Source organism: Vipera ursinii, assembly GCF_947247035.1.
Source record: "Vipera ursinii genome assembly, chromosome: 2".
NCBI classification, from domain to species: domain Eukaryota; kingdom Metazoa; phylum Chordata; class Lepidosauria; order Squamata; family Viperidae; genus Vipera; species Vipera ursinii.
The window spans coordinates 16940067-16961220 of NC_139513.1; the positions used below are offsets into that span (position 1 = coordinate 16940067).

General features: G+C 42.3%; 1 protein-coding gene across 2 annotated transcripts; it reads right to left on the reverse strand.

Moving 5' to 3' along the window:
• Nucleotides 1-3469: 3469 nt before the first annotated feature.
• On the reverse strand, nt 3470-16492 carry LOC310635289 (uncharacterized protein). Of its 2 annotated transcripts, none has more exons than XM_083354074.1 (2): nt 16433-16492; nt 3470-5297 (listed from the first exon to the last, which is right to left on the reverse strand). In XM_083354074.1, the coding sequence occupies exon 2, from the start codon at nt 5092-5094 to the stop codon at nt 3529-3531; it is 1566 nt and encodes a 521-aa protein (XP_083210200.1). In that variant the 5' UTR covers nt 5095-5297; nt 16433-16492; the 3' UTR covers nt 3470-3528. The 2 variants fall into 2 exon arrangements, with proteins under 2 accessions (XP_083210200.1, XP_083210199.1); XM_083354073.1 differs by lacking the exon at nt 16433-16492 and adding an exon at nt 9955-10015.
• Nucleotides 16493-21154: the final 4662 nt, after the last annotated feature.

Here is a 21154-nt window from a genome sequence, read left to right on the forward strand (position 1 = left end):
CATCAGGGGTCTTCAAACTTGGCCCTTTTGTGACTTGTGGACTTCAGCTCCCAGAATTCCTCAGCCAGCGTGCCTGGCTGAGGAATTCTGGGAGCTGAAGTCCACAAATCATAAAAAGGCCAAGTTTGAAGACCCCTGGACTACATGAATAGCTTTCGTCCATGACGATCTATGCCACATTTTTTTCTTTCAGGTCTCCCAAGAGGGTCTCATGGCCCCTGTGAGACATTTGTTAAGTGACCTTTGCCCCATTTTACAACCTTTCTGCCCACAGTGGTTAAGTGAATCACTGCAGGTGTTAAATTAATAGCACAGTTGTTAAGTGAATCTGGCTTCCCCGTTGACTGGTCAGAAGGTCGTCACAAAAAGTGATCAATAATAAATAGTCTGAATTTTGATCACATGACCATGGGGATGCTGCAATGGTCGTCAGTGTGAAAAATGACCGTGTCACTTTGTTCAGTGCCACTGTGACTTCTAACGGTCACTAAATGAGCTGTTGTAAGTCGAGGACTACCTGTACATAGCAGGGCCAAGCAAAAGCGAGCTCGAAAAGAGACTATTTGGTAAACAAAATTAATACACTTTTCAAAAAAATGTTTGAAAGGATTGCGAAAAGGAGGGTAGTACCCAGGGCTTTTTTTCTCATAGAACGCTCAGAACGGAGTTCCGGCACCTTTTTTGGATGGAACCTTGTAGGGTAGGCAAGGCGGGTTGTATGACATGTGTGAGTTCCGGCACCTTTTTCTTTTACAAAAAATGCACTGGTAGTACCTATGTGCACATAAATGTGTGTCTGCCTGACACTCTTTTTTAAATTAGAAATCGAATCTAATATTCAAAACACACAAAAACAATAGAAAAATAAGCAAGAAACAAGAAATTGTAAAAAAAATACCTCATACATGGTATGCCTTTCTATAAGTAATTATTATATACATTCCTGTTTGGGAATTATGTCTCCTCAGCTAACCAGAAGGAAACCCTTCTTAAAAATGGATCCTGGCCTGAAGTCCATTCCTCAGAGAAATCCAGGCCAACATTTCCCTTCCACATTGCTCACCATCTGTGCAGAAGAACAGGGAGATTCTCTATACCAGGGGTAGGCAACCTAGGCTCTCTGATGACTCGTGGACTTCAACTCCCAGAATTCCTCAGCCAGCCGTGCTGAGGGGAAAGGGAGAGGTTTCCAAGCAGAGCCATGCTGGCTCAGGAACTCTGGGAGTGGAAGTCCACAAGTCATAAAAGAGCCAAGGCTGCCTACCCCTGCTCTATACCACAGAGTCTACGGGTCTTCAAACTCGGCCCTTTTATGACTCATGGACTTCAACTCCCAGAATTCTTCAGCCAAGCACATTGTCTGAGGAATTCTGGGAGTTGAAGTCCATGAGTCATAAAAGGGCCGAGTTTGAAGACCCTTGGTCTACGGTATTGTGGAGCAGATAGAGAAGAAAGATAAAAAACACACTGAACTTTATTTAGGAAAAGGATGGAGATAGGTATCTAGCCCGAGGATGGGGCGAGAGAGGAACAGAAAGAGAGTGTGTGCGTACATATGGAGATTAGTATTAGAGAACAGAGAAAGATGGAAAGGTAGTGTTATAGGTTTTTTGAAAGTATAGACTAGGCATAGACCAGGGGTAGGCAACCTCGGCTGACTCAGGAATTCTGGGAGTTGAAGTCCACGAGTCATAAAAGAGCCGAGGTTGCCTACCCCTGGCATAGACCATATAGAAAAAAGGCAATTGCAATAGACCATTTTGGTGTAGGGGTTAAGGCCTCAGGCTAGGAACTCAGGAGACGGTGAGTGGGAATCCTAGGCAGAAAATCTGCTGTGAAGGCCTTTGGGTCAGTTCCTCTCCCAGCCCCAGAAAGAAGGCCGGGAGGTCACTCACCTGCCCGTACCTCACCTGCAGCTTTGCTTGCCTGGTACTCCTGTCTCTTCCCACATCACAGACAAAATGAGGTCCTTACTTAATGACCCATGTGGTCCTGGAGTTGTAATGGCAACTGGAACTGCCCGGATTCCCCCTAAGCGATGAGGTCATGTGATATCACTTTTTATAACCCCATTAAGGGTTATGATGGATCATCCTTCTACCTCCATGGCGAGTTCCAGTCAGTGTGGGTAGGAGAGGAATGCCTAAGTCTTAGGGCCCTGCAATATGGGGTACTACTTTTGCTGCTCCTTTTTAACATCTGCATGAAACCTCCGGCTCCCCGCCCACCACACACACACACACACACTTTCCCCCAAGCACTGGGATAAGTAGAGGCATCAGAAGCGTGATTTGGCACCAGGTTTTTGTTTTTATGCATTTGATTTTAATAGCATGGGTTTTGTGTTAATTTTTGACAGGCCGCTGGCCAGAATTTGTTTTAAGTAAGATAGGTGGATATACGAATGTTTTAATGATCAATCAAACACTGGCCCTGCTGAAGATGCCCACCCGCAAGTTGTTTGAGGTACAATGCATTTATCAAATTTACATGCCATTCATCCCAGTTAACTTCTCCAATCTAACTCCTTGCAAGGAGAAAAAAAATACCAGTTTCAAGCAAGAATGGATCAGGCATCAACCTTGTTAGTAAAGCCAGGAGGCCTAAATAACTTTCTGGAATTCCCTGACTATCAAAATATCATTAACTATGGCCTGTATTTCGAGGCTCTGCATTTTGCCATTTGCAATGTTATTCTGTATTAGGGTTTTATTGGTGGAGTCACCATGAGTTGGGCTGCCATATAAATTTTCTGATTAAATAAAACTACATGCAAACATTTATATTCTGCCTTTATTATATGTAGAAATAACTCAAGGCAGAAAACATTCCTCCTGTCTTCCTCCTATGCTTTCCAGTTATTTTCTGCAAAGGGTATGCTAGCTGGGGATTGATGGGGCTTGAAATCTAGAGGACACCCAGCTTGAAGAAGGCTGGAGTTCTATGATCATTTCTGATCAAAAAGCAAAAAAAAAAAAAACAACCCACCCGTAAAGCCCTTTTTGTAGCAATTTCTGCTAAATATCTTGCTATTTATGTTTGGCAGTTGGAACAGTGGGATTGTACAGAGCCAGAACACATATTTATACTTGATTGGTTGGAGAGTATTGGCTCTAGGCATGAGGCAATCTGCGCTGTGATTGGTTGCTGTGGGTATGAACGGGAAGTTTCCCCTCCCCCCTCCCGCCCTTTTCTTCTGTGTGCTGTGATTTAAAACCTGATGCTCCTATTTGTCTATCTCGTTTGCTGTAAATATAGATGTAAAATATATTTATTTATATAAAGCTACAACTTCGTGTCAGCATCTATGACTTCATTTGGACACCGGCTGTCCAGTTCACTGACATACTGTATCTAGCAAATCCTCATATAACCAGATACATGCACTTAACTTTTATCAAACGAACATTTTCCATTTTTTTTCTCTCCTCCATCATGTCTAATACATGTTTGATTAAAAAGAATCTGGTAAGGAATTAACCATTTAATTTCTCAGCTGCATTACCAAACGGAGATCAGAAATCAAATTCATGTCTTCTCTACACCCATCACTTTCTGCACCAAGTGGATTTTCTTATGTGTAGCTAGGGAGGAATTTTGTGTGAAGAATCGTCCACACTCTGTACATTTGAATGGTTTCTCCCCTGTATGTAAACCTACATGATTTATAAGGCTAGACCTAGTACTGAAACCTTTCCCACAGTCAGGACACTCATACGGTTTCTCCCCTGTGTGAATCCTCTGGTGGGTCACCAAGCCAGATTTCCAACTAAAACTTTTCCCACAGTCTGGACACTTGTAGGGTTTCTCTCCTGTGTGCAACTTCATGTGGCTGGTAAGATTCGATCTAGTAATGAAGCTTTTCCCACACTCTGGACAATCATATGGTTTCTCTCCAGTGTGAGTCCTCTGATGTATCATCAGATTGGAATTTCGACTCAAACTTTTCCCACAATCTGGACATTCATACAGGTTGCCTCCTGTGTGAATCCTCTGGTGTATCATCAAGCTGGAATGCCGAGTGAAACTTTTACCACAATCTGGACATTCATACGGTTTCTCTCCTGTATGAGTCCTCTGGTGTATCACCAGGTAAGAGTTCTGACTGAAACTTTTCTCACAATACAGACACTCATACGGTTTCTCTCCTGTGTGAGTCCTCTGGTGTATCACCAAGTCAGAATTTCGAGTGAAATTTTTCCCACAATCTGGACACTCATACGGTTTCTCCCCAGTGTGAATCCTCTGGTGTATCTTCAGGTCAGAATTCCGCCTGAAACTTTTTCCACAATCCAGACACTTGTATGGCTTTTGTCCTGTGTGAGTCCTCTGGTGTATCACCAGGTGGGAATGCCGACTAAAGCTTTTCCCACAGTCTGGACACTTATATGGTTTCTCTCCTGTGTGAGTCCTCTGGTGTATTACTAGGTCAGAATTCCGAATGAAATTTTTCCCACAATGTGTGCACACATACACTTTCTCTCCTGTATGAGTGTTCTGGTGTATCACCAGGTCAGAATTTCGAATGAAACTTTTCCCGCAATCTTGACACACATACGGTTTCTCTCCTGTGTGAGTCCTCTGGTGTATCACCAGGTTGGAATTCTGACGGAAACTTTTCCCACAATCCTGACAGACATACGGTTTGTCTCCTGTGTGTGTCCTCTGGTGTATCACCAGGTTGGAATTCTGATTGAAACTTTTCCCGCATTCTGGGCACTCAAATGGTTTCTCTCCGGTGTGTGTCCTCTTGTGTATCACCAGTGTGGCATGCTTACTGAACTTTTTGCCACACTGTGGGCACTGATAGGGCTTTTCTCCATTATGGGTTCTTTTATGCTCAAAAAGTTGGGAGCTGTAGCAAAAGACTTTGCCACATTCAGAACACTGGTGTGGTTTTTCACTAGTGTGGGTCCTCTCATGCATAATCAGCTGTGATTTGCAATCTGCGTTTTTCCCACAATATGTACATCTGTGAAGGTTTTCCACCACTGATAAGCTTGGGTTCTTGAGCAGGTCAAAAATGTTTGTGATTCCTTCTTGAATGGTGCTTTGATTTAAGCTGCTTCTTTCCTCACAGGATGGGGCCTGCATTGCTTTCTGGAATGACTGATTCCTCTCCACAAACTTCTAGATATTGCCTCTTTTTTTTGAATTTGAAAATGTTCCTCCTTTAATCTTTTCATGTAATGTTTCCTTGAGTTCCACGTACAATATTTTTTTCCAGCTGAAAACTTTTTCCAATTTTTTTTCTCACTTCTTGCTCACTTGATGGGGAAGAAGAGTTTTCTGGTTTTCTGGAGGAAAAAGAAAAGATGTTGATTATCAGATGTAAAGGATTTGCTTTTCTTTTTAGTGCTGCTTCTGATTCTCTGCTGTCCAGAAGGCTCTTCTTAACATCCTCTTTGTCTATAAGATTCACATAAAAGGTTTACTTTAATTACTGTTTCTAAATGGTTGCACAAAATGTGCAAACCATTATATTACAATAAAAAACAAACATGCCAAAATCACATTAACAGATTAACCCCTAGCATTCATTATGACACAAAGCCAGATCCAAGTTCAAATATCCACACAATTGTGAAATTCTCTTGCTAACTTGGGTAAGTTACAAAACGTTAGAACTGCAAATTGTTATCATATGTACCAGGAAATACTGAGAATAGATTATATAGATACAGATATATGTGAAAGACCCCTTCATGGATTACTGTCTTGTCGTGGCAAAGGGGCTTGCGTAATTCAATGAAGCTATGAGCTATGCCGTGCAGGGCCACCCAAGACGGACAGGTCATAGCTGAGAGTTCTGACAAAATGTGATCCACTGGAGAAGGAAATCGCAACCCATTCCAGTGTCTTTGCCATGAAAACCCTATGGACAGTAAAGGTAAAGGTTCCCCCACACATGTGTGCTAGTCGTTTCCGACTCTAGGGGCCGGTGCTCATCTCCGTTTCAAAGCCAAAGAGCCAGCGTTTGTCCGAGGACGTCACCATGGTCATGTGGCCGGCATGACTAGACGCCAAAGGCGCACAGAACGCTGTTACCTTCCCACCGTAGCGGTCCCTATTTTTCTACTTGCATTTTTACATGCTTTCGAACTGCTAGGTTGGCAGAAGCTGGGATGAGTAACAGGCGCTCACTCTGTTACGCGGCACTTGGGATTGGACCCGCCAAACTACCGACCTTCTGATTGACAAGCTCAGCGTCCTAACCCACTGAGCCACCGCGTCCCTTTTTGGACAGTACCAAAAGGCAAAAAGATGTGACGCTGGAAGATGAGCCCCTCAGGTCGGAAGGCGTCCAATATGCTACTAGGGAAGAGCAGAGGGCTAGTACTAGTAGTGCCAGAAAGAATGAAGCGATTGGGCCAAAGCCGAAAGGACGCTCAGCTGTGGATGTATCTGGTGGTGAAAGGAAAGTCCGATGCTATAAAGATTTTTTCTCCATAAGAACCTGGAATGTAAGATCCATGAATCAAGGCAACCTGGACACGGTCAAACAAGTGATGACAAGACTGAACATCCACATCTTAGGAATCAGCGAACTAAAATGGACAGAAATGGGTGAATTCAGATGACCATCAGGTATACTAATGCGGGCAAGAATCCCTCAGAAGAAATGGAGTAGCCTTCATAATCAATAAAAGAATAGGAAAAGCAATGCTGGGATAAAATCCCCCAAATGACAGAATGATCTCAGTTCGAATGCAAGGCAAACCATTCAATATCATAGTAATCCAGGTTTATGTCCCAACCACCGGTGCTGAAGAGGATGAAATTGACCAATTCTATGAAGCCCTACAGCACCTTATAGAACTAACACCAAAAAATGTTGTCCTTATCATCATGGGGGATTGGAATGCTAAAGTAGGAAGCCAAAAGATAACTGGAATAACAGGCAAGTTTGGCCTTGGAGTACAAAATGAAGCAGGGCACAGGCTGATAGAATTTTGTCAAGAGAATACAATGATCATAGCAAACACTCTTTTCCAACAACCCAAGAGACACATGGACATCACCAGATGGACAACACAGAAATCAGACTGACTATGTGCTCTGCAGCCAAAGATGGAGAAGCTCTATACAGTTGTAAAAACAAGACCAGGAGCTGACTGTGGCTCATACCATGAGCTTTTTGTTGCAAAAAGGAATTAGATCCGAGAGACAGAGTGCCTGAAGAACTATGGACGGACGTTCGCAACACTGTACAAGAGGTAGCAACTAAAACCATCCCAAAGAAAAAGAAATTCAAGGAAGCAAAATGGCTGTCTGAGGAAGCTTTGCAAATAGCTGAGGAAAGGAGGGAAGCGAAAAGCAAGGGAGAAAAAGAAAGATACGCCCAATTGAATAGAGAATTCCAGAGAATAGCTAGAAGAGATAATAATGCCTTCTAAAATGAACAGTGCAAAGAAATAGAAGAAAACAATAGAATAGAGAGGACTGGATCTCTTCAAGAAAAGTGGAGAGATGAAGGGAAAGTTTCATGCAAAGATGGGCGTGATAAAGGACCAAAATGGCAGGGACCTAACAGAGGCAGAAGAGATTGAGGAGAGGTGGCAAAATTACACAGAAGAACTATACAAGACCGAGCTTAACGTACCTGATAACCACGATGAGGTGGTCACTGACCTCGGGCCAGATATCCTAGAATGTGAAGTGAAGTGAGCCTCAGGAAAGCTGAGCAACAACAGAGCTAGTGGAGGTGACAGTATTCCAGCTGAGCTATTCAAAATCTTAAAAGACGATGCAGTAAAAGTGCTACACTCAATTTGCCAGCAAATTTGGAAAATTCAACAGTGGCCACAGGATTGGAAAAGATCAGTTTACATTTCAATTCCAAAGAAAGGCAGTACCAAAGAATGTTCAAACTATCACACCATTGCGCTCATTTCACATGCTAGTAAAGTTATGCTTAAAATCCTACAAGCTAGACTCCAGCAGTATGTGGATCGAGAACTACCAGAAGTACAGGCAGGATTTCGAACAGGCAGAGGAACTAGAGATCAAATTGCCAACATACGCTGGATCATGGAGAAAGCTAGGGAGTTCCAGAAAAACATCTACTTTTATTTCATTGACTATGCTAAAGCCTTTGATTGTGTGGATCACAACAAACTGTAGCAAGTTCTTAAAGAGATGGGAGTACCAGACCATCTTATTTGTCTCTTGAGAAACCTAAATGCGGGTCAAGAAGCAACAGAGAGAACTGGACACGGAACCACTGATTGGTTCAAAATTGGAAAAGGAGTCCGGCAAGGCTGTATACTGTCGCCCTGCCTACTTAACATATATGCAGAGCACATCATGAGAAAGGCAGGGCTAGATGAATCAAAATTTGGAATTAAGATTGCCGGGAGAAATATCAACAACCTAAGATATGCAGATGATACCACTCTAATGGCAGAAAGTGAAGAGGAACTAAAGAGCCTCTTGTTGCGGATGAAGAAGGAGAGTGCAAAAGTTGACTTGAAACTTAACATTAAGAAAACCAAGATCATGGCATCTGGCCCTCTCAATTCCTGGCAAATAGATGGTGAAGAAATGAAGGTAGTGACAAATTTTATTTTCCTGGGCTCCAAGATCACCACAGATGGGGACTGCAGCCAAGAAATTAAAAGACGCTTGCTCCGGGGAAGGAAAGCCATGGCAAATCTAGACAGCACACTAAAAAGCAGAGACATCACCCTGCCAACAAAAGTGTGTATAGTCAAGGCTATGATCTTCCCAGTTGCAGTGTATGGCTGTGAAAGCTGGACCATAAGAAAGGCTGAGCAACAAAGAATTGAGGCCTTTAAAGTATGGTGCTGGAGAAGACACCTGTGAATCCCTTGGACTGCAAGGCGATCAAACCGGTCAGTCCTAGAGATCAACCTTCTTTAGAAGGCCAGATCCTGAAGCTAAAACTCAAATACTTTGGCCACCTAATGAGAAGGAAGGAGTCACTGGAGAAGAGCCTAATGCTGGGAAAGGTTGAGGGCAAGAGAAGAAGGGGACGACAGAGAATGAGGTGGCTGGATGGAGTCTTTGAATGGACTCCAGAAGATGGTAGAGGACAGGAACGCATGGTGGAACATTGTTCATGGGGTTGTGATGGGTCGGACATGACTTCGCAACTAACAACAAAATATATGAAAGAAATAGAGAAACACACCCCTATCCTTGTATGTGTGTAGAAAATCATATGTTTTTTCAGTATGTAAAATGTCTCAGAAATGGGTGCAAAGCATATGCGGGCATTAACAGAGAAAATGCTGTTCAAAGCCTCTGCAAGAAGCACCGATTTTAAGCCCTGGATGCTCTGTGTTAGAATGCAGGATTACAGACTAATTCACTGCTCACTGTGAGGGGTTCTTTTTGACCCGCTCAAGGTTGACTCAGCCTTCCATCCATCTGAGGTCAGTAAAATGAGGACCCAGATTATTGGACGCAATATGCTGACTCTGTAAACCGCTCAGAGAGGGCTGTAAAGCATTATGAAGCAGTATATAAATCTCTAAGTGCTATTGCTATTTTGGCTATGAAATGCCTCACTTGCCAAGAAAACAACACACTGATAAAAAGCACAAGGAGTCAACCCTAAAGTAGACCATTTTAAATCTCCCACTCAACAGAAAGTTATAGGCAGCTTAAAGCATGCAGCACCAGTGGAATAAAACTGGGGCACGGAGGGGAGGAATATGCAGCAGACGGCATATTTCAGCATACTCAATCATCCAGGCCAAAAATATCTTTAAAAGGTTAAATCATGGCAACTGGACCAAACTTTATTAATCTGAGACGTTGTGCTTCCCATCCAGGAAGCTTCATCAGTCAAAATAAATAAACAATAGTCAGGCAGAGAGTGAGAGAGTCGCTGGAAGATACCAACTCTTTGCCAAACCATCTGCAGGGGGTTCTCCCCAAAATGTATTGCAATAAGTTTATCCTTCCCCCGACCTGTCCTCAACTCACCTTCCAGCTGCTGTTTCGAACCTGGGAAGAGCACGAGAGCCACCGCTATCCTCTAATTAGGAAGCCGGAAGAGGAAATTCCTCTGGCTTCTCTCCTCCACATACTCTCTAGCAATTCACGACTCTATGGTCGCGATTCCTGTCAGTTCAGCTGCAGGCATTGCTATTGTACAGGATTTGCGACTTTCCAGGCGCGCGCTTGTTGCCTAACCATAGAGCTCTATCTAGCTACCTGAAACTAGATCGTCCGATCTCTAGCATCCCAATATCAGCTCAGGGATAGGCTACTTTGTTTCTTTTATGACTTGTGGACGAGTGGAAGTCCACAAGTCATAAAAGAGCCAAGGTTGTCTACCCCTGAGCCAGATGCTTAGCTGGGTCCTAAAAGTTCATGAAGTTTTTGTTTTTGTGTACAGCCCTTAAATGATTAACAGCTTGCCATCTTCATCTTATTAATAGAACAATGTGGTACAAAAGCTGGAAGTGTCTACCCAGGTTTATGGAAATTCTGTCACCCAGGTATGGTTGTCCCAAAGGTGCTTTTTCAGGAGGCAACTGGGCTTTCTTGTATTTGTTTGAAAATGTTTCGTTTCTCATCCAAGAAGCTTCTTCAGCTCTGACTAGGTGATGAGGATTGGAAGGATCCACCATCTAGTCAGAGCTGAAAAAGCTTCTTGGATGAGAAGCGAAACGTCTTCAAAGAAAAACAAGAAAGTCCAGTTCTCTCATGAAAAAGCACTTTTCGGTCCATTCACGTTGTTTCCAACAACATCTAGATAGGAGATACTATCATCCTCTCTGTATTATTGTTGTTGTTGTTGTTAGCTGCGAAGTCGTGTCCAACCCATCGCGACCCTATGGACAACGTTCCTCCAGGCCTTCCTGTCCTCTACCATCTTCTGGAGTCCATTTAAGCTCATGCCTACTGCTTCAGTGACTCCATCCAGCCACCTCATTCTCTGTCGTCCCCTTCTTCTATTGCCCTCACTCTTTCCCAGCATTAGGCTCTTCTCCAGTGACTCCTTCCTTCTCATTAGGTGGCCAAAGTATTTGAGTTTCAACTTCAGGATCTGGCCTTCTAAAGAGCAGTCAGGGTTGATCTCCTCTAGGACTGACCAGTTTGATCGCCTTGCAGTCCAAGGGACTCGCAGGAGCCTTCTCCAGCACCATAGTTGAAAGGTGTCAATTCTTTGGCACTCAGCCTTTCTTATGGTCCAAATTTCACAACCATACATTGCAACTGGGAAGACCATCGCCTTAACTATACGCACTTTTGTTGACAGGGTGATATCTCTGCTTTTTAGTGTGCTGTCTAGATTTGCCATGGCTTTCCTCCCGAGGAGCAAGTGTCTTTTAATTTCTTGGCTGCAGTCCCCATCTGTGGTGATCTTGGAGCCCAGGAAAATAAAATCTGTCACTGTATTATTGGGGAGTACAAATCTCGCTAGAGCAGCCTTCCAAATTTCCAGAGCATTAGGTTTTCAGCCTTGGGAATTCACACGCTGCTTGGGCAAAACAGTTGGAGGGCACTAGTTTCCAGATTGGAAGCTGATTTAAATATTCTTGCACTTTGGCAGGGGTTGGCTGGTACTGGAGATTAAAAACTCTCTACATCCTAAAACTTTTATTACTGATTCATTTGAGCGTCAGTGGCCCAATTCAAGGTGCCGATTTTGACTTTGAAAGCCCTTCCTGGTATGGGACTGAGCTGAAGGATCACCTTTCCCTTATTTCAGCCTGCCTGATTAGACCTGACAATGAAGACATGCTGCAGGCACCCTCAGCTGGGAATCTGAGTTTGGTTGGTCCCAGGAGACGTGCCTGTGGCCTTCACCTTATGGAATATCCTTTCCCCTGAAATGAGACTACTTTCACCCCTTTTGACCTTCTGGAAGGCTGTCAAGGCCTGGCTACATGCCCAGGCCTGGGGCTCTAAGGCAATCTGAGAGATGCTCAAATGGTTCCATTCCTGAGGTGGTCCATTTGCATCCATTTTATTGTCCTTAGGCCTTTGTTTTTATATTACTTCTTAGTATAGATTTTTACATTTTATATATGTCATTTATATGCTTGTGTTTTTACCTGATTGTTATACATCACCCACCATTGCTTTTGGGAGAGGGGGGGGGCTATAGAAATTTCATTTTTAAATAAATAATAAAAATGTAAGTTTTTGAGGATGACTTTAGAGTGGCTAAATTGAAGTAGAAATAATAAAGGAGGGATACAAATAAATTTTTAAAAAGTAGGATTTAAACTGGGGGGCGGGATGGAAGGGGAAATCAGGGTCAGATAACAAATACCTTATCAGTTAACAATAATGTGTTAAAACTGTTGTGTTTCTTTACCCCCATTGTGAACTATTTGTATCAGCAGCTTTTACTTTCCCATTTTAATTTTACTCTGTCCTCTAGAGAATTATAGAAAAAAAAAGCTTTTCATTTAATCACAAAAGGAAACACATAGAATGCAGAGTATATTCTGAATAGAATTGATGTATCTAAACAGTACAAATATGGAGAGAAACTCAAAACTCAAGAACAGGATAAGAGCAAGATACTGATGGTGCTTGAGCAAGGCTTATGTATCTGTATCTTCTAACAGAAAAGTCATGAGTGCACGCTTGTAATGAAATGACATCATCCATATCCAAAAGCATGTGACACTAGAGCAAGCAATACCCGGAAACAGGAAACTGATAAATATTGAGGGAAAGAACTAAAGTGGCAGGTATGAATTTGCATGGCAACTTAGAATGTCCTGGAAAAATGTTGAGTGAAAATAATAATCAAGTGAAATCAAAAGGGAAAAATAGAATATCCCACCAGAGCATGGCCGACTAATCACCAGGCTGACCTTTTCAGACACCCTAAACTGCCATTTTACTGGGTGGAAATATTGGCTATTTCAGCTATTGGCTCTGAGCTCTGTTGCATGGAGAAATCTAGAATCAAATAACAGCTCAGTGGGTTAAGACACTGAGCTTATCGATCAGATGGTCGGCAGTTTGGCAGGTCGAATCCTGAGTGCCACGTAACAGAGTGAGCGCCTGATACTCGTCCTAGCTTCTACCAACCTAGCAGTTCGAAAGCATGTAAAAATGCAAGTAGAAAAATAGGGACAACTACGGTGGGAAGGTAACAGCGTTCCGTGCGCCTTTGGCGTCTAGTCATGCCGGCCACATGACCACGGAGATGTCCTCGGACAAGCGCTGGCTCTTCGGCTTTGAAACGGAGATGAGCACCGGCCCCTAGAGTTGGAAAGGACTAGCACGCATGTGCGGGGGAACCTTTACTTTTTGCGCCCAATGTTTTGCTCTTTTTAACCTTTTAATTTTATACTGCTATTTATGACATTGTAATAATCAGACAGAAGGCATATACATTTGATAAATTAAAATGAATAAATTTTATTGATTCCCTTTTTGTTCATGAACTCAAAACATCATACAAAGCACTTCCTGGGTGGTATCCTGAGCCAAACAGGCCATATTCTCATTTTGAACTCTTACCTGCACAGAGATACTTTCAGCCTCTCATTTGACATCTTAAATGAGGATTCCATGTCACCTGGCAGCCACCTTCCTGTTTAACCTAGCACTGGAACTTGTGGCTTTCCCTCCAGTATCCTTGACTTTTACACTGGATTTTTTAATATAATTTTTATTAATAATTTTAAAAGCAAGAACACACTAAATACAAGAAAAAAATGAAAAGTGCAAAAAGAAAAAGATAAAAGAGAGAAGTTACTTTCAATCTCCTTTACAGTAATTATAATTAGAAATACAAAATTAGTTCTTACTCTACGGTTACTAAAACACTTTTTTCTAAGTGATTTATTTTTTTATAATAGCAACTGTAAATTATAAGTTCATTTCCCCCCCTCATTCACGCAAACCTCTAACAAACTTCTAATCAGTAATGAATATAGAAAATGTCTTTTCTCTGGTTGAGGAAGTCAATATAGTTTTTCAGAAAATTTCGTAATCTTCTCCAGCCGTTCCTCCATTGTGGTTAAAGTTGAGACTTTCCACTTGGGTGCATATAATACAGGTAATCCTCGACTTACTACCACAATGTGGGGGGTGCGTGCGCGAAATCTTGACCCTAGCACAGGGGTCCCCAACCACTGGGTCGTGCAAGTGGCAGGCAAGTGTGCACATGCACATGTATCTCCACTTGCCCGAGAGGCAAGAAAGCTCAGAAAGAGTCTGGACTTCTCAATGCAGATCTCCTCCATCAGGTTTAATATTAAGACATGTTTGATAAAAAAAACAATCAGGCAAGAAACTAAAATAATTAAAATTTCTCAATCGAGCTTGCAATGAGATAAGAAATGAAATTCAAGATTCTTCTATACACATCAAATTTTGTCTCATGTGGAATTTCTTATGTGTGATAAAGGTGGAATTTTGTGAGAAGCATTGTCCGCAATCTGGGCATTTGAATGGTTTCTCCCCTATGTGTAACCTTACATGGTTTATAAGGCTAGACTGAGTACTGAAATCTTTCCCACAATCTGGACACTCATATGGTTTCTCTCCTGTGTGAGTCCTCCAGTGTATCACCAAGTCGGAATTCCGAATGAAACTTTTTCCACACTCCAGACACTCATATGGTTTTTCTCCTGTGTGAGTTCTCTGGTGTATCACCAGAGCGGAATTCCAATGGAAACTCTTACCACACTCTAGACACTGAAATGGTTTGTTTCCTGTGTGAGTTCTCTGATGTACCACCAGGTTAGAATTACGAAAGAAACTTTTCCCACAATCAGGACACTCGTATGGTTTTTCTCCTGTGTGAGTTCTCTGGTGTTCTACCAGGTGAGAATTCCGACTGAAACTTTTTCCACACTCCAGGCATTCATATGGTTTTTCTCCTGTGTGAATCCTCTGGTGTATCACCAGGTCTGAATTCCAATTGAAACCTTTCCCACAGTCTGGACACTCATATGGTTTATCTCCGGTATGAGTCTTCTGGTGTATCAGCAGGTTGGAATTCCTATTAAAAGCTTTTCCACAATCTGGACACTCATATGGTTTCTCTCCTGTGTGAGTCCTCTGGTGTAACAGTAGGCTGGAATTTTCCTTGAAACCTTTCCCACAATTCAGACATTCATACGGTTTCTCACCTGTGTGAGTCCTCTGGTGTATCACCAGCTTGGAATTCTGCTGGAAACTTTTCCCACAATCTGGACACTCAAATGGCCTCTCTCCTGTGTGAGTCCTCAGGTGCATTACAAGGTTGGCATTCTGACTGAAACTTTTCCCACAATACAAACACTCATATGGTTTCTCTCCTGTGTGTGTCCTTTGGTGTATTACCAGGTTGGCATTCTGACTGAATCTTTTCCCACAATACAAACACTCATATGGTTTATCTCCTGTGTGAGTCCTCTGATGTATCACCAGATTGAAATTCTTAGTGAAACTTTTCCCACACTCTGGACATTTATATGGTTTCTCTCCCGTGTGAGTCCTCTTGTGTATCACCAGGTCAGAACTCTGACTAAAACTTTTTCCACAATCAGGACAATCAAACGGTTTCTCCCCAGTGTGAGTCCTCTTGTGTCTCACCAGATTGGTGTGTGTGCTAAACCTTTTGCCACACTGGGAGCACTGGTAGAGCTTCTCTCCAGTGTGGGTCCTTCCACGAGGAAGCTGTTCTGAGTAAAGCATTTGCCACATTCTGAGCATTTGTGTGCATTTTTTGTGGTGTGGATTCTCTCATGCATAATCAGCTGTGATCTGCAATCTGCATTTTTTCCCACAATAAACAGACTGTGGGGGTTTTCTATCACTGATAATTTTGGAATCTTGCAGGAGGTCAAAAATATTTCTAATCTGTAACTGGTGTTGTTTTGATTCAAGTCCCTTTGGAATCCAGCGTGCTCTTCTTGGCATCCTATGTCTATAGTTTCATATATTGGATCAGTTCCATTATGGTTTAAAAAATGGCTGCACAACCTGTAAAAACAGCAAAAAAAACCACACCCCTGTATATATTACCATGAATAAACAAACATATCAAAATGCTAGTTTAACCTCTAACATTAATTACAATTTATTTCGCATTTAGAGAACTAGCAAGATTAGATTATACTCAGAAATATGAATGAATTCATGCATGAAGAAAATCTATGTGTATTTCCGTGTGCAATAAGTCACAGAAGTGGATTCGCTCAGATTTTTTGATCTAATTTTAAAAAGCTGGGGTCATTAAGAGATGAAATGATGCCCAAAGCCTCTGCACACTTAAAGCCTCCCTTTTGCCCATGAAACTCCACACTCCACACAGGAAAACAGCATGTCGATAACATCTAAATCGTGTAGCCCCAGAGGAATAAAATTTGGGAAGAGAATGAATGTACAGCAGCAGCCGACATCTTTCAGCCCTGTTCCTTCGCTGCTTCCACACCGTGGAGGAAGCCAAACAGCCCCGCTTGCTCCCGGCTTCTCCTCCGACCTGCCCTCCACTCACCTCCCAGGAGCCGCTTCGTCCCCTGGAACAACGAAAGAGGCAACCGCGACGCCATCCTCCTCCCCTGGGTCAGCCGGAAGAGGAAGTTCCTCTTTTCTGCTCTCCTCTACATCCTCTCTATCAATCCAGTACTCTATCGTTTCGTCTCGTTCCAGCTCAGCCTCTACACCTCTGACACAATGTCAGACTAGCGATGCCGCTTCTGTACTGTATTCACGGCTTTCTAGGTGCGTGTGTTGCTTCTTTGTACAGCGCCATCTAGCGACGTAAGGCACGTTCGATCTATTTCTGCCGTAAGGCGTTTGCAAGACGTTCTCGCTGATTCCGAGCTTCCTTACGTGCCATCAAGTCGGATTCGACTCCCACCGAGCACATCGAAAGCTTTCATCCGTCACAATCTACCTCACACCTTTTTTTTCCAGGTCCAAACAACAATAAGGGGGAAAATGGATGCCGGAAATTATAGACCAATCAGTTTGACATTAATACCTGGAAAATCCTGCGAAAAATATAAATATAATATAAAAATATATAATATATAATCAAGCAGAGAATTTGAGAGCACCTATAAACAACAAGAAGAAACAAATCACACCAAAGCAACCTTATTGCCTGTTTTCAATTTAAGCAATTAAATTACTCGATCAGCAAAATACTGTGCAGGTAGTATACGTGGATTTCAGCAAACCATTTGACAAATCTTTATGGAAAATAAAAGGTATAAAAATGAAGGAGGAGAGTCTCAGAGCAATTCCATGCTTGTGAAGACAGTCATGGAATTTGAAAAAAAAACCCTCAAAAATTGGAAAGAATAGAATTCTTTATTGGCCAAATGTGGTTGGACACACAAGGAATTTGTCTTCGTGCATAGGTTTACAGTGTACATACAAATTGAAAGTCATAGATCATAAATCATTAAGATACAACAATAATTGATAACGTAATATACCGATAGGAGAAAGTAGTAGGAAAAATGAGAGGTGAGAAAGATGAGAAGATAACAAGGATAACAGCAAGACAGCCTACTCGTTGGGTAGAAGACAGTACTGTGTTTAGCAGAGTGATGGCATGCGGGAAGAAACTATCTTTGTGTCTAGCTGTTTGGCATGCAATGACCTACAACACCGTCCTGAGGGGAGAACTTGAAACGGAATAACCAGAAGCAAAATTGGCTAGATAGATTTCCAAACAGAAACACTCCATGCGACATTTTATTCCAATAATTCATGCCTGTTAAGGGCCCAACTGTTAAGATTTTTAATTTAAAAGCTGGAAGAGTAAAGTGTATAGGGCCAGAACACAGTTGTAGTTGATTGGTTGGAGAGTGCAGGCTCCTGCATGAGGCAATCTACGTTATGATTGGCTGCTGAGTGTAAAGGGGGAGTTTCCAGTTTCTCCTGCCTTTTTCTGTGTGCTCTGTATGCTGTTCTGAGATTTACCTGATGATTTACCTCAAGATGCAGTGATGTGTCTGACTATCTTGTTTGCTGTCAATATAGATATTAAATATATTTATTTATATAAAACTACAAGTCCATGTCAGCGTCTCTCACTTAATTTGGACACCGGCTGTGTAATTTCCTGACACCAACCAATCCGGCTATCGTGCAGAAAATGCAAGGCATGCAGTTATTAAGAGTTCCCAGACCTGTCAATTGACCCGGAATTCTTTTCTCTTTTTCCACATGTCACAGGAAAACCCATTGTCACTTTGGAAAGCCAGATAGAGATCTTCTTCTTCCATGACTTGAAGGAGGTACATTAGACAAAACTGAAAACCAGGATGGTGTGATTTGATAAGCACAGTGGTTTGACTTACACTAAGAAGATTCAATTGTGAACTGCGGGCCGGTATTGACCTAGGTATTGAGTACCTAGCTCTCATTTGACAAAAGTGTTAGCGAGGAATGAAAAAAAGGACTACGATGTATGACTCATGTTGTTCTAGAACAGTGATGGCGAACCTTTCAGAGACTGAGTGCCCAAACTGCAACCCAAAACCCACTTATGTATCGACCGGTGTCGGGTAGGCATGGCCCAATGGGTGGGTGTGGCCCATTAGGTGGGTATGGCCAATTGTGTGGGCATAGCCCATTTGGTGGGCTTGGCTGTCGTGGTAACTGCAGACTGGGTGTAACTAAAAAGTTCAATCAATAAATTCCAACTCTGAGAGATCTTTTTTTTCCGGTGAGACGTTGAAATTGATTGAACCTTTTTTTTGGCACACGATGGTGGAGGCCTAAAGTGAAAAGGTTTTACAAAACCCAGCTGAAGGCCTAGGACTAGGGCAATGGCTCGCGTGCCCACAGAGAGGACTCTGCGAGCCACCTGCGGCACGTGTGCCATAGGTTTGCCACCACGGTTCTAGAAAATAAGCCACACAAAGTTCAAGAAATCTGGAAGCCAAACAAATGTGAAAGAAATAGAGAAAACCTTGCAGAATACTTTAAAATTATACATTACTTAGGATTTTCTGTGGGGGAAAAACATTTCTAGAAATATTTAAAACACAGCCATTAAAAAGCATCCACTTCTGTACATTATTTATATTTTATGTGAAAGGAAGGCACTAAAATCTATTATTATTCATTTTTGAACATGTGAAGAACCACAAAATGATACCTAATGTGTATCTGTCAGTCTGCATCCTACGAATATTCACATTTATTTATTAAATTTGTATGCCACCCATCTTACTGTCCTAAGTCACTAAGTTCATGAATTAACTAGAGCAAACATTCCAGGCTGAGGGGCAATTAGAGCCTATCATGTCAAAATTAATAGCTCTCGTGAAATAATGTACTTTTAGAAACATTGCTGCAGAATGTTAGTATCCAGGCAGGGGCGAGGCAACAGTTACTACATAGTCCTCGACTTACGGCCACAACTGAGCCCCAAATTTCTGTTGTTAAGCCAGACAGCTGTTAAGTGAGTTTTGCCCCATTTTACAACCTTCCTTGCCACATTTGTTAAGTGAATCTGGCTTCCTCATTTGATTTTGCCTGTCAGAAGGTCACAAAAGGGGATTCCATAACCCCAGGACACTGCAACCATCATAAATATGAACCAGTCGCCAAGCTTTCGAATGCTGATCCTGCAACGGTCGTAAGTATGGAAAAGGGTCATAAGTCACTTTTTTCAGTGACGGTGTAACTTTGAATGGTCACTAAACAAATTGTCGTAATCGAGGACTACCTGTACCTTGAAATGATTACTGCCTAATAAACAAAATTCATTACGTCCCCTGTACTAATAGGACGATTTACTACAAGAATTTTATTAATAACCTGCAATCACAGTATGTGATGAACAAATATTAGGTAGTCCTTGACTTACAGCGATTTGTTTAGAGACCATTTGAAAGTTATACAGCACTGAAAAGTGACTTATGATCTTTTTTCACATTTACAACCTTTGCAGCCTACCCAGGGTCACATGATCAAAATTCGGATCTTGGCACCTGGAATGTATCTGCAGTGTCCTGTGGTCATTTGATTCCCTTTTGCCACATTCTGACCAGCAAAGTCAATGGGGAAGCCAGATTCACTCAACAACCATGTGACTAACTTAACAATTAGAGACTCTCTTAACAACTGTGGCAAGAAAGGTTGTGAAATGGGACAAAACTCATTTTGCTGACCAACAGAATCCTTGGGTTTATTTGTTGTCGTAAGTCGAGGACGACCTGTAATAAAGCTGCACACTCTTCTCCAAATTCTCCACCTTCCTGTCTTCATTTCTTCCTCCCCTGTTGCAAACTCTTTCCATCCTCTCTCCCCGCTGTTCCTGCTTCCCCCATTTATGTAGGAAAAGATAGCTCTCACCTGCCCACCAATGGTTCAGCCAAGGCAGGAAGCCCCTCAAAATCAAGGAAAGGATGGTCTCAATATTCCACTTGTCAATAAAGTGTGAATTTAGTTTTACATTATAAAAAGAGACCTCTCAGTTATTTATTCAATTTTATCCTGCCTTTATTATCGTGCCTAAGTAGAGATTAGAACTCACAGTCTCCGGCTGATTGCCCCAAAGTCAGTTTTCGTGTCTAAAGTGGTACTAGAACTCACAGTCCCCCGGTTTCTAGTCTGGTGCCAATTCCCCCAAAGCTTCCCTTACCTTGGATTTTCCACCTTGTAATCCTGAAATGTAAAAGAATCTCTGCCTTGCTATTGTTTGGGATCCCTCTTTCTGGGAAAACAGGCAGCCAAGCATTGTCAAACAGGGTTTGGCCATTTCTCTTCACTGTTGTGCTGCTTTCTTGGCAAAAACATCCCACCACAACTACATTGCAAATATAATACAAGAAGTCCTCAGTTACCAACCAGAACAGGGATCGACAATTCCATCAGTAAGCAATGCAGTTGTAAAGTGAAATCTCGTGGGACCTCACCCACTTGGGACGTCAGTTGAAGATACGGTTGTTAAGCGACCCACCCCCACATGTTAAGTGTGATAGCCCATGAGTGTGACTTGCAACTCCCCGATTGCTTTTCCACTGATTTTGCTTGTTGGAAGCAGGCTGTGAAAGCTACAGATTGCTATCATGTGACAAGTGGATGCTCTGACAGCCAGAAGTATGAGCAATGGCCATAAGTCTCCTCATTCAGCAGTCTTAATTTCAAACAGTTGGTGAAAGCGGGGTCATTTAGACTTTTGTTACCCATTTCTTGCATTTCAATGGCTTCGGTCCAAAACAACCTTTGTTTACACTCACTTCATGTCACG

Bases quoted from the DNA above. Each gene is read 5' to 3' on its own strand.
- LOC310635289 (XM_083354074.1), bottom strand. From the start codon at position 5,094: ATGCAGGCCCCATCCTGTGAGGAAAGAAGCAGCTTAAATCAAAGCACC.